Source organism: Microtus ochrogaster, chromosome 24 (assembly GCF_000317375.1).
Source record: "Microtus ochrogaster isolate Prairie Vole_2 chromosome 24, MicOch1.0, whole genome shotgun sequence".
Lineage (NCBI taxonomy): Eukaryota > Metazoa > Chordata > Mammalia > Rodentia > Cricetidae > Microtus > Microtus ochrogaster.
This window is the reverse complement of record NC_022024.1, coordinates 34,908,567-34,921,169: the sequence shown is the minus strand read 5'-3', so window position 1 is coordinate 34,921,169 and position 12,603 is coordinate 34,908,567. Positions and strand designations below refer to the sequence as shown.

Below are 12,603 nucleotides of genomic sequence, written 5' to 3'. Positions count from 1 at the left end.
TGGAGGGTGCTGAGGTGTGGGCATCAGGTTCTTAGAGTGGGTAGTGGCAGGCATTCTCTGTGGAGGGTGCTGAGGTGTGGGCATCAGGTTCTTAGGGTATGGTTGTGAGCATGCTCCCGTGAAGCTCATTGGGGAGCGAGGAAGTCTGACTGGTACCCACACCTGGGTAGCCTTTTAGATGAATTTAAGTTTCCAAACTGAAAGAGAACCTTAAAATAATTAAAGATGTATTTGAAATAAAAAATAATCCAAATGAGTATTAAGAAGGCGTTATTCAAAAACTTGGTACTAGAAAGCTGAATCAAAAGGTCCTAATGCTGGTATCCTTAATCTTGTTTATTACTTACAGAGTAAAGAATTATATATAATTATTAGAAGCATACAGAGAAGATAGCTTAGCATGGTCCATACACAAGACATGAAAATCTGCAAAACATTCCATATTAGAAAAAAGAAAAACAAAAAATTATAGCTGAGAAGACTGACTAAAAAAATTATAATCTTAATTTTTTTAAAAAAAAGTATAACCTTGAGGCTGGAGAGATGGACGGCTCAGTGGCTAAGAGCACTGGCTGCTCTTGCCACGGATCCAGGTTTGCAAAGGTTCCCAGCACCTAAATGGTGGCACACAGCCTTCTTCTATCTATAAAAACCTGATCAAGTCATCCTCTTCTCATGACACAGAGACATGAACTTGAAGGATTTGGTCCCAGCCAAGTGTGAATTTGGCCCCTGTCTGCTCAGACAGTGCCTTAGCGTACATTTTACTGTCTTTTAAATTCTAAGTAATTTATATTTTGTGTATATGGATGTTTTCCCTGAATGTATATTCCTACATGTGTGCCTCATGTCTACAGAAAAAGGTTTCTGATGCCCTGGAACTGGAGTTACAGATGCCTGTGAACCACCATGTGGGTGTTGGGAGCCTAACCCAGGTCCTCTAAAAGAGTACCAAGTACTCTTAACCATTGAGTATATAGCACAAGCTGGCCTTGAACCCGGGATCCTCCTGATGTTATATCTTCATTATATCACACCAGCATGCCCCACAGCTGCCCTTGCGAAAGTGTGAGAGCAGGAGATCCTAACAAGCTGTTAGAAGACAGCTCTGCCCTAACAGAAAGTTAGAAGCAGAGAAAGGAAAATGCTCGAGGGGAAGGGGCCGAAGGCAGGCAACACCAGGAGAAGGAAGACCAGCAGGCCTTCTGCATACAGACTGAGGAGTGTAGAGCCTAGAGTGTTTGTTGTTTGACAGAGTGGCATGGATTGTATTAGGAAGGTAGAAATTATCACCTTGTCATTACATTATCATCTCAGAAGCCTCCGGGTTCTGTCTCCTGTGTTCTTCAGTGTTTCATCTTGGGCCATTATTCTTTTGGTGACTGTTTTGTCATTTTGGTTTGGGGGTTGTTAAACCATTTTGGTGGCTGATAGGTGGAGCGCCACGCTATGGGGTCATGGCTGTTGGTGTTGACTTGTGGCTGTGCAGTATACCGGTTTGTGCCATTTTTCATTAGCGCAATCCCCATGTCCACCGGCTACTAATAAATCAGATTTCTACAGTGATGTCTGCGGGAAACTCTGGGCCACACTGTAGCCCCGCCTGTTGTCAGGGAGATGCTCTAGACAGTTGAGCGCCTCGGCTTGTAGGCCAGGTTTCCAGACAAGTACCTGGCAATGTCCCATCTGCCAATCCCCAGATTCCATCTCCCTTATAGACCACTGGGGGTGAAGAGCCTCTGCCGTCACAAGGCCTGCGCCTGTGGGCAGAGCCCGTGCCCTGATCCTTTCGGGAAGGCAGAGCTCTGGCTTCGCGTGGTTCCATCGCCTTTGTGCTAACACGTTCTCTTCTCCCTTGTGCAGAAGTCAGCACTTTGAAGGATCTCTTTGGGCTCGCCAGCACTGGTAGGCATCTCTCCATTTGGGGTGCATAGGCTTGGGATGTGCCCGAGTTCAGGGTGGGCAGGGCTTAGACAGTCAGTGTCTTATGATACATGCTCAGATACCTTTTCTTTTTAGAGCATGACCTTTCAATGGCAAAATACAGCAGGCTCCCTAAGAAGAAGGAGAACGAGCGGGTGAGTGTCCTTCAGAGTCGCTTCTGTAAATGATGCTGTGCGGTGGAGAGCGTCCTGGACCTCTTCACAGTCAAGCACCAGCTTGGTCACATGCTGGGTGACCTCTGCGTGGTGCTGTCAGGCTCTCTGCTGCCACAGGCAACTGAATCTTCAGGCGTACAATTCTTACTTCTGTTACATGATTTCCTTGAGCTAAATTATTTCCTGGGACTACAGACTTTAGCATGAACCAAACTCTGTGGCTTTTGGCACCTGCTGCTGTAGCATCTTCCCAGTGCGAAGCATTGAGTACTGGCTTTGCCTCAACTAGTCTCGGGGACTGAGGTGCTGTCACTTGGGTGTTTTCATTGGAGTTTCTTGTTAAGCCAAGGTGGACCCTTACCTCCATGCCTTTATGTTCATTGTGAAATGTTTGCGATGAACCAAATGTGCCTGAAGTTTTGTGCTCTTGCATAATTCTTTAATTATTATTTATTTTTTACATATCAATTCTAGGTCCTTCCTCCCCCCCCATACCACCCCACATCTGGTCCTCAGAAGTCAGCTAAGTCTGTCCAATCACCTCACTGAGGCAGGACCAAGCCACTCTGTATCCCTCCCCCACCCCCCGTGCCTAGGCTGGGTGAGGTGTCTCTCCATAGAGAATGTTTCCACCAAGACAGTCCATGCATTAGGGGTAGATCCTGGGCCCACTGCCAGTGGCTCCACACACTGCCCACTCCACACCATTGTCCCCTGCATATTCAGGGGACCTAGTTCAGTCCTATGTAGGTTCCCCACTGTCAGTCTGGAGCCAGTGAGCTCCCACTAGCTCAGGTCAGCTGAATCTGGGTTTCCCCATCATGGTCTTGACTCCTCCCTGTCCTCGACTGTGCTCAGGGAGCTCGGCAGCGGATAGTTGTGGGTCTGTACCTGCTTCCATCTGTTTCCGGAAGAGGGTTCTAGTGTCTCCGGGGTTGCGGACTGTAGGCTGGTCCTCTGCTTTACGTCTGATACATACTACATTTGTCTTTCTGGATCTGTAGTGCTCACTCAGGATGGGTTTTCTCGTTCCATCCATTCGCCTCTTGCAGAATTCTTGGACCCCATGAGCAACTTGAAGTTCTCCTTCTCCCTCTCTGCAGGTGAAGACTGAAGTCGGGAAAGAGGTGGCGTCTGCGCGACGGAAGCAGCACCTGTCATCCCTCCAGTACTACTGTGCGCTCAACGCGCTGCAGTACCGCAAGCGGATGGCCATGATGGAACCCTTGATAGGCTTTGCCCATGGACAGGTAGGGCCCTGCACCATGAAGGGAGACCCAGAGCAGTGGTCAGGAGACATGGGAGCGTTGCCATAGAAACAGATGCACCGTATCCTGGGAATGTTCCTGGGGCTCAGTTCTTAGGAGAGCTTCCAGCTGGGCTTGACTTGTGAGGCCATATGTTCAGGAAGCTATGGCCCAATCCCAAGCCTCCCTCAGGGAAGAGCCTGCCCACCCGCCCGCCTGCCTGCCCGCCCGCCTCTCACCCAGGAAAGCCCGTCCTGGCTCTGCTTTCCTAGTTGCAGCTTTCTGCCCAGGCCTCGCGGCTGGTTTTAGAGCCCGGTGTGTGTACATTGCTTTTACAGTCTGAGCTGTGGCTCACTCCCACCTAATTTGGGTGGCTGACTTGGACAGAGGATGTGCCTGTACCTTCTCTTCTCGGCACTGTCAGGCTCACTCTGGCGGGGCCATTCTCCAGTGGCATGCCCCTGAAGTTACTGCCAGTGCGCTCCCTCCAGGGCCGGTTCTCCAGTGCGCTCCCTCCAGTGCGCTCCCTCCAGGGCCGTTCTCCAGTGCGCTCCCTCCAGGGCCGTTCTCCAGTGGCATGTCCCTGTGCTTTCCGAAGTCTTCTGTCCTCGGCTCCTTCCCTCCTCCTTAGTGATCTGCTGAGTCTTAAGAGATGCTCTCATTTAAGGATGCCAGCCCGGCTGTGGTGGCACAGAGGCGTGTCGGGGCCAGCCTGAGCTTTACCTGCCTTCCCCCTCTGTGACTGTCAACCCTTATGTCGGACAGGAGAAATGCGCGTAGAATCTTAGGTCATTTACAGTCTGGGAACTAAAAATGATGTGAAGAAACCAAATGTTCCTAAGACCAGTTGCCAGTTTAAAACATACATGAACAGCTTGGACTTTTGTATGCATTTTAAAATTGCATATATTTCAAAAGAAATTCATCATCGGCTTCAGTTAGGAAAGGGGGCGGTCTGGGCATCTTTAAGCAGCCACCCACACTATCTGTAATCCCTAATACAGTTGCTAAACGTTGATGGGAGAGTTCATAAAACTCAGCTCATACCTGCAATCTAGCTGCTCTGTCGTCTGAATAAAGATGGCCACTATGCTGACTTTCTGTCCCCCCGCTTCTCCTGGAGCTAGGTACTCCACTTGGCCCTGAGGTGGCAGACTTGTTAGAGACCATGTTCTTTGTAGTCACTTCCTGTGTGCCCTCCCAGGCTGGTAGCCCTTACCTTGGGCAGTAATCCCTGCTCACCGGCAGGCCCAGGAGCATGGCAGGGAGGGTTTGTATTTGCCGTCTCAGATAAAAAGCTCCAGTCTGGGCAGTCTGTGGATCTTGGTTGATGGACAGTCTGACAGGACCCAAAGGATGTGGCCAGGAGGTTCCTCTCTTTTCACAGCCCATGACTGCACTGTCTCCCAGCCAGGCTTTTAAGTGATTGTAAATCAGCCGGAGGAGAGGAGAGGAAAGGTAGATAGTGTACACACACAGCCCGGCCTAGAACGGCAGAACTGTGCCATCGTTGCTTGGGTGGCCCAGGCATCGGGTTAGAGGACCACAGAAGGAGCATTTCATTTTGCATCAGTAAACTCCTCATTCAAGAGGCAGGACTGGTAGTAGTCCCTTCTCCACAGAACTCTCCTCAGAGCTGGAGTTTTCCCTCAGCTGAGAGCTCCTGCTCTCATGACATGAGCTGCTGGGTGACTCAGAAGCGTGTGCCTGCCTCAGCCCTTTTGATCGGTGTTTATGGGGCACCGCCTGTGTTAGCTCATGTGTGTGCACGCTGCACCTGCTCAGACTTCAACACCGCCATCAGGGGTCCTTAGAAAACAGACTTCAATACTGAGGTTTTATTATTTGTGTAGGTTTTCCAAAATCATATTTGTGTGTGTGTACATACATGTGTGGGCGTGCACATGCTATGGCCTGCATGTAGGAATAACAGGACAACTGCAGGCTTCAGTGATCTCCCTCCAGCATGTGGCTCCCATGGATCAAACTTAGGGTGTGAGGCTTGGTGGCAAGGCCGAGCCATCTCAGGAGCCCTGCACAGATCTTGGAGCACATAAAGTGACCTGTCATATGACATTGACAGGGTAAGCACCAGGCGGGGCTTTAGGGCCCCTTTGTTCATCATGTGCTTGGGATCGGGTACCCCGGAGAGCTCAGAGTAACTGGAGAGCAAGCTTGTTAAAATAATGTTCCAAAGGAGGTCAGCAAGGAAGGACAAGAGACCCCAGAGGCGGAGCCATGAGAAAGCAGAAGGCTGACTTAAACGATGAAAATTAGTTGGTGAGTATTGTTTGGTTGACATTTCAGGGACTGAAATGGATTTACAATCTTGATCTGAATCAAAGGTCAGGGACCAGACAGAGCATGTGTGTGCTGCCTCATGAGATAATCCTCCTCATCAGCTGTACTTACCCCTGATGACCTAAAGACACAGGTGCACACATTTTCCCAGAGTGTTCTCGGACTCGAGGGAAGGATAGAAAACCCTGCTGATAACATCCACTGGCCTTTTAGGGAGAGACTTCAGTTTCTTGGCCCACTGCCCAGGCCATGATCCAGTTCCAGATGAGCCAAAAAGGCACATAGAGAGACTGCCCATGCTAGGTGCTTTCTGTCTGTCTGTCTGTCTGTCTGTCTGTGGTTCACGGTTGTTAAGTCCCTGTCATTAGGCACCTCAGGTCCAGGTTTTGGAAAGCCCACCAGAGAAGCAGGTTGGAGCTTTTTCGGCTGGGCAGCTGCAGGCGTCTGTAATGCCCAGAAGTGTTCTCTCTCTCCCATGTCTGGCCCTTCACATGTGTTGGGTACCCAGCTGTTGGCCCAGGGAGTGTGCTCAGGCAGATGTTAGCCCTGCATTGGGTAGAGATCTCATGCTATACTCCATCAAATGTCTGTCCGTGCCTGCTGGTCCTGAGCATCTGTCACGTGGTTCTTCTCCACGTAATGCTACTGGTAAAACTGGTTTCGAACTCATGGAAGAGAAAGCTGCTGGTGGCAGTTTCAGAGGTGATCAGTTGTGGTTACTGGCACCAAGGGTTTATTCCCTTTCTGTATTCCTGGTGTCTCCTGCAGTTCAGCAAGGCTGTCAAGCTCCATTTCCCCACTGACACACACACTGTGGACTTGGGCATCTTAACCGTCGTGGAGGGATGCTGCCAGACTGCTAGCAAGGAGGGGCTGGCAGCCACATCAGCTGTTCCCACACCATCTCATAATCAGGGAATCGTCTGTGACCTTTCCAGCTGATGTTCAGAGTACTGCCATTGTATCTTTCAGATTAACTTCTTCAAGAGAGGAGCAGAGATGTTCTCCAAAAGTATGGACGGTTTCTTGTCATCCGTTACAGGCATGGTTCAGAGGTAATGCCACTCTCAGGCTAGGCCATGGGTCCCCTTTGTCTTCCCACTGAGTCACCCTCACCCTGTAATCGTCACCTAGCAGGCAAACTCCCAGCTTGAAAACGCGCAGTACTTCCCATGGTGTCCAAGTGCTCACAGTGCCTGAATCGCCTTTGTTAGTGTTTAGGTGTCACATGCTGTGAGCCTGAGAGCAGTGTGGATTAGCTTGCCCTCTGCGGTGATGGAATCAACAACAGCAACAGCTCCACTTTCAGGGAATTCTAGGGTCATACTAGCTCACAGTAGACCAGCAAGATGCCAAGCCTCTGTGTTTACGTCGGCGAGCTGCAGTTCAGCCGTGGAGTGCACATCACAGTCCTCAGATGGTCTTCTGGGCTCGGGAGGGCTGCCCCGGCTCCTGCCTCTCCCCTCTGCCGCAGCCCCAGACAGGAGCTCTGAGGTGGCTCGTGGTTTCTCTCTGCACATGAGTATGTCACTCTAATACCTATTACGACTGCTGTGTGTTGGGGTGGGCAGGTTAGAGTTGAAGAGTTAGAAGGGGGGAGGAGGAGTCAGGAAGTCAGACTGGGGCACATGAGGCCCCCGTTCAGAACCTCTCACCCCACCCCAAAGAGGGGCTACCAAGTGAAAATAATGAATATAGAATCTACTTCATCTAGGAAAATGAGAATGTTCTCTTGAAGCTGTTACATTTCAGATAGCTTAAGAGACCTAGCAGGAATTTTTACCCAAGCAGAAGTTCATGAAAGGTTCTGATGACAAGGCGTGAACCCTGAAGAACCAGTGTGAACTCTGGCCTCCATGGCTGGGACAGGAAGCTGTGCTCTTCTGGAAAGCCATGCCCTGGGCTTACCCAGTGACCAGCAGCAGGGGTAGAGCCAGGCCAGACTTAACAGTGATGCCAGAGATGTCTGTGACATCACCTTGTCCCCTGGACATCACAGAACCTGTCACTCTATAAAGGGGCCCATTCTCATCTCTCAAGACTGAAGTTTTGTTTTGCTTTGCAGACAGGGTCTCACTTTGTAGCTCTGGCTGGCCTGGAACTCTGCCTCCTGGGATGAAAGGTGTACATCACTATTCTGGCAGAGAGATGATTTTTTTTTCTTAGCACTTGAATTTCACGCTAGTGAGCAAATACCACCACTGTTCTTCAGGCATGGGGACCTGTGCTGTTGCATTTTAAGCAGGTGCAGCTCACCCACATGAAGCCCTTGGGCAGCATCTGATGCTGGCACTAAACCTCTGCATTCCTATAAGGGACACTCACCTAGATGAGCTGAGAGCTGGGTGGAACAGCCAGGCTGAGAGAAGATAGATCCTGGGCACGGAGCGTGAGAATCTAGTCAGTGTGACTTTGCTGCACGAGTCTGCCCAGCTCCTCCTGCCTACCCTGGTTCTGTCTCTTGTGACCTTTCATGAAGTGGGGCTCCTTGTTTCTAGTTTGCATTCTCAGCTGTGGGGACCGTCTGGGAATTTCTGTCCTAGACTTTATAACCTACACCTGTCCTCAGTAGGCGAGAGTCTGGTGAGGCCAGAAGAGTAGCTCCTGTCGAAGCAAAAGTTCCAAGTTTTCTACATGTCGGCATGCAGCACGTGAAGCCAGGCAGGGCTATCACACCAGAGCCTAGTCACCGGCCCCTTTCTCTGTGAGCAGTTCTTGCCCAGTGGATGATGGTCTCAGGACAGTCCTTGGCTTGTTGTACTTTGATGTTTCCCGGTCATTCCTGACTCTCATAGCCTTCTCAGATTCTGAGCTAGGCAGTGCTGTTGCACTCCTTCCCTTAGGGGTGATAGGCTGCCTATGTGTAGACCCTGAGGATGGGTTCCCAGAGCAGCTCCTAGGTCTGAGTGTGACCCCTGAACCAGTGTTCTAGAGTGGCAGGCTTGTATCACTCGGGTAATGCAGCTCTCTGGACCGAAGTAGAGGGTGGATAGCTGTGCCCCATGGAAAGCTGGCAGCTCCATCTGTAATGTGGGAAGTCTCAGTGGGTAAAGCAGGCCCTGCCCCCTTGTGGTGAGTTGGCCTGTGGAGAGTGACTGACCTGGACCCTTCTGTCTGAAGCATTCAGGTGGAACTGGAAGCTGAGGCAGACAAGATGCGCGTGTCCCAGCAGGAGCTGCTTTCGGTCGATGAATCTGTTTACACTCCGGACAGTGATGTGGCCACACCACAGATCAACAGGAACCTCATCCAGAAGGCTGGCTACCTCAATCTCAGAAAGTGAGAACGCCATGCAGCCTTTGGCTGAGCTCACCCTTCCCTGGAAGTGGCCCTGGGGTCTGTTTCTCATGTCACCAGTGAGGTCTGTGGGTGGTAGTGGGCGACAGGCCTGACACTGAGACAAAGCTGGCAACAATATCCTGGACTCCAGGGGCTACAGGCCACCTGGTTTAGACTTCATGGTCATTGTTGTCGCTACAGGCATTGAGTCCTGGGCCCCTGCTGGCTGAAGGGTAAGAGCAATGCCACAGAGCCTGTGCTGAGGCAATATCAGTTAGATTTCTCCAGGTTGGATTGTACCTGTCACGATCATGTCTTTAAATGTCCGCCTGCTTCTAAGATCCCAAGAGGCTGCGGCCGTCAGGTGTGGAGCGCACTGGTGTTGGTGGTGGATTCCGGTCTAGGATGCATGAGTCCTGCTTCACTGCTGTTGACTGAGCTCTCGTTTGTGGGGGGCCCTCCAGGGTTAGCAGTTGCTGTGTAAATAATAATTTTGGAGCAAGACCCACAGTGTCTTGCACATAGTTGCTATTTAGTTAATAGTGAAATAAGTCTCTCTATCATTAGGCTTATCTGAGAAATTGCCAGCTCTTTTCTGCAGGTGAAGCCTCTCCCAGGCCTATCAGTGTGAGACTATAAATGTCCCCATTAGTTCTGTGGCAGGGAGGAGCCAGTCCACAAAGTTGTGACACTTTTGCCAAGAAGCTGCATTTTTCTCAGGTATGCAGCCCACCAAACGGGAATGTCCTCCAGGTAGAGCCCCAGGATTGGGGGAGAGGCGCTGTGACCCCATGACTGGTAGAATCAGAACAGTTTATTCTACACCCTGGGGAAAGGATGCAGGCTTTGGTTCCTCATTGTGATGAACGGGTCCTAGTTAGGCTGCTGGGTTTGGAGGCCGACAGTAGGCATATGTGCCTGCAGTGCTGGCTTTGGCGCGGTCACTCCTCACAGGAACAGAGCCGTCTTCCTAGTGACTTAGGCTGTGTTTCTGCCACTGTTCATGGCATGAGTTTCAGAGTTTTCGTTTAATGCAAAGACATTAAACACGCCAGTTTCTAATAACGGGCAGCATGGTATGGAGGGTATCCCGTGCTCTAGTGCTAATGGACCTCCACATGCAATCCCCACAGCAAGACAGGACTGGTCACCACCACCTGGGAGAGGCTGTACTTCTTCACGCAAGGCGGGAACCTCATGTGCCAGCCCAGGGGAGCCGTGGCCGGAGGCCTGATTCAGGACCTGGACAACTGCTCTGTGATGGCCGTGGACTGCGAGGACCGGCGATACTGCTTCCAGATCTCCACGCCCAGCGGCAAACCGTAGGCTCCGTGTCTCACTTGGGTGAACAGTGTCAGAACTGCCCTGACAGAAGGAAGGCTCCTAGCCCAGGTTGCCACGCGCCAGTCCTCCACAGGAGAGGCCACGCTGCAGGGCCTCCCAAGGATGGTTTCTAGTTCTCTGTAAATAGAGACAGTGACCACTTGGGCTCAGCTCACCTAGTTCAGGACCTCGTGAGGATCCAGCTGTGTCTTGGGAGGGGAGGGGACGTGGATAGGACAGATGTAGCAGGTGGTGCTTGTCAGATCTGAGAAAGCTGGGACTCCCTGTTTCAGAGCAAGGCTCAGGAAACTATCCAAGAAGTCCATTTTACATCTGGAACATTCTCTACAGAAGTGTCATTTAACCACAGTCCCCACACCTTGAGAACTTGCGGGCCCAAAGGCGATACCTGAAAATGTGGTAGTCTGTAGCTGTCACAGTGGGTCCCCTCATATAGGGCAGTGTTTCAGTTTGTATTTAGGGTTCTAAATCCTAGGAAATACCTCAGGCTTTGCCTGCCTAGAGGGTAGTGGTGGGAATGGTGGGAGCCTGTGGGCCACCCCTCCCCCAAGTTAGAGCAGTTAGACACTGTTCTTCCTGACAATGGCCAGTGGCTCAGGACTAAGATGCCCAGATTCTAGTGGTCCCATGTCTTCCCAGGTACACAGATGGCATCAGTGTTCCTCTACCACAGAGCCCCTGAGAGCTGAGGCCACCATAAAGGTGGAACATCCTTGGTGTATGGACTTTCAATGCTTGAATATACGCTAGATCCTTCCTCAAAGAAGGACAGGGGGCAGGTAATGGCCTATCTTGGATCACCTAGGAAGAGCATCAAGACAATTCTCATTTGTAGTCAGAGGCTAGATGATCCAGGTCCAGCCTTCTCACGTACAGAAGAGAACGTGGTCTGGAGATAATGTGTCCCACTGAAGGGCCAGGCCAAAAGCTGCACTTTCCTTCCATCCCGACATGCTGCTTTCCTGAGGCCAAGTTGTTAGCAAACATCTCCTTAGTCCCGAGACCTGGGAAGCACTGATGCATCTTGTTTGTTTCAGGGGGATAATTCTCCAAGCAGAGAGCAGAAAGGAATACGAAGAGGTAAGGCTCTGTCTGTCTCACCCCTGTCCTCCTGGGATGAGCAGCTGGGCTCAGTGTTCTTCCTAATGTCCTCCACAGTGGATATGCGCGGTCAACAACATCTCCAGGCAGATCTACCTGACGGACAACCCAGAGGTAATTGGCACCTGCCTGCACCCCACTGCAAGGTAGGTGTCCCTTCCCTGACTAAGCGTGTGTTTTGTGGCTTACACGTAGGCCGTAGCCATCAAGCTGAACCAGACGGCTCTTCAGGCGGTGACTCCAATTACAAGCTTTGGAAAAAAACAAGAAAGCTCTTGCTCCAGGTAACTAAAGGACAGGGAAAAATGACCCTCTGTGGAGCCGAACTACTAGGAATCTGAAATGAGCTGTCCCAGCCCTCACAACCCTGGATTCCACTGCACCCTGTGCCACACAGTCGTTGTGGAAATGTGCCCACATCCACAGCACAGGCGATGGGCGGAGCCAGTACTCAACCTGATTTCAGGATGCCTGTCCAGTCCACTGGGCCGGACCTCAGTACGAGACAGGCGTGCATCCTGGCCAGTGGCTCTATGAGGGCAGGGTAGCCCTCGTCCCCTTGCGTGTGTCCACGTTCCTGCTTGAGCCTTTTCTGCACAGATGGGCATTTTCATAATTCTTTCAATAAGTTTATCACTTGTTTATTAGCATTGAATATTTTACTATTCTGTTGGGGTGTGGTAACCTGGGCTGCCTCAGCCCCTCAAGTGCTGGAGTTACAGGCATCCCGTTACTTCTGGTTTTGCTGTTCTCATTAACTGAGCGTGCACACAGCTTCCTTTGAATACGGCTTAAAGATGTATTCTAGGACTCCTGTTTATTCCCGGCAGCCCAGACCACGAAATAACCACACAGGAACTACAGTATTTGCAATACTCTTTGACTAATAGCTTAAGCGTATTTCTGGCTTATTATTATATCTCAAATTAACCCATTTCTATTAATCTGTGTATTGCTATGTGGCTGTGGCTTACTGGCAAGGTTCTGGTGGGCTCCAGAGGTGTCTTTCCCCGGTGGTGGCTATGTGGCATCTCTCTGTTGAAACAAAAGAACCCCTTTTCCAAAGCAACAAATCCTTAGACCCAAAGTCTGAAGTCATACCTTTAAAATACATATGTATGCTGGTTTAGCTTAGCAGCCCACACAATGAAATGTCTCTCTGTACTTAGCTCATTCACAGTCCAAAAATTCAAAGAAAACACAATAATACACATAATTCAGATTCTGTATTT

The 12,603-nt window shown here is 50.6% G+C and overlaps 1 protein-coding gene across 4 annotated transcripts in view; it reads left to right on the top strand.

Annotated features, from left to right (window-relative positions):
- The window catches only part of Appl2 (adaptor protein, phosphotyrosine interacting with PH domain and leucine zipper 2), a 46,463-nt gene that overhangs the window by 22,450 nt on the left and 11,410 nt on the right, over positions 1–12,603 (top strand). For all 4 annotated transcript variants that reach the window (XR_003377967.1, XM_026784619.1, XM_026784620.1 and 1 more), the window contains exons 6-14: positions 1,864–1,905; positions 2,020–2,078; positions 3,203–3,349; positions 6,620–6,702; positions 8,768–8,926; positions 10,060–10,248; positions 11,308–11,350; positions 11,429–11,485; positions 11,567–11,655. Coding sequence is in view for 3 of the 4 variants with exons in the window: in XM_026784619.1 (XP_026640420.1) it covers positions 1,864–1,905; positions 2,020–2,078; positions 3,203–3,349; positions 6,620–6,702; positions 8,768–8,926; positions 10,060–10,248; positions 11,308–11,350; positions 11,429–11,485; positions 11,567–11,655 (868 nt within the window). In the remaining variant the exon portion in view is untranslated. The remainder of the gene's footprint in view (positions 1–1,863; positions 1,906–2,019; positions 2,079–3,202; positions 3,350–6,619; positions 6,703–8,767; positions 8,927–10,059; positions 10,249–11,307; positions 11,351–11,428; positions 11,486–11,566; positions 11,656–12,603) is intronic.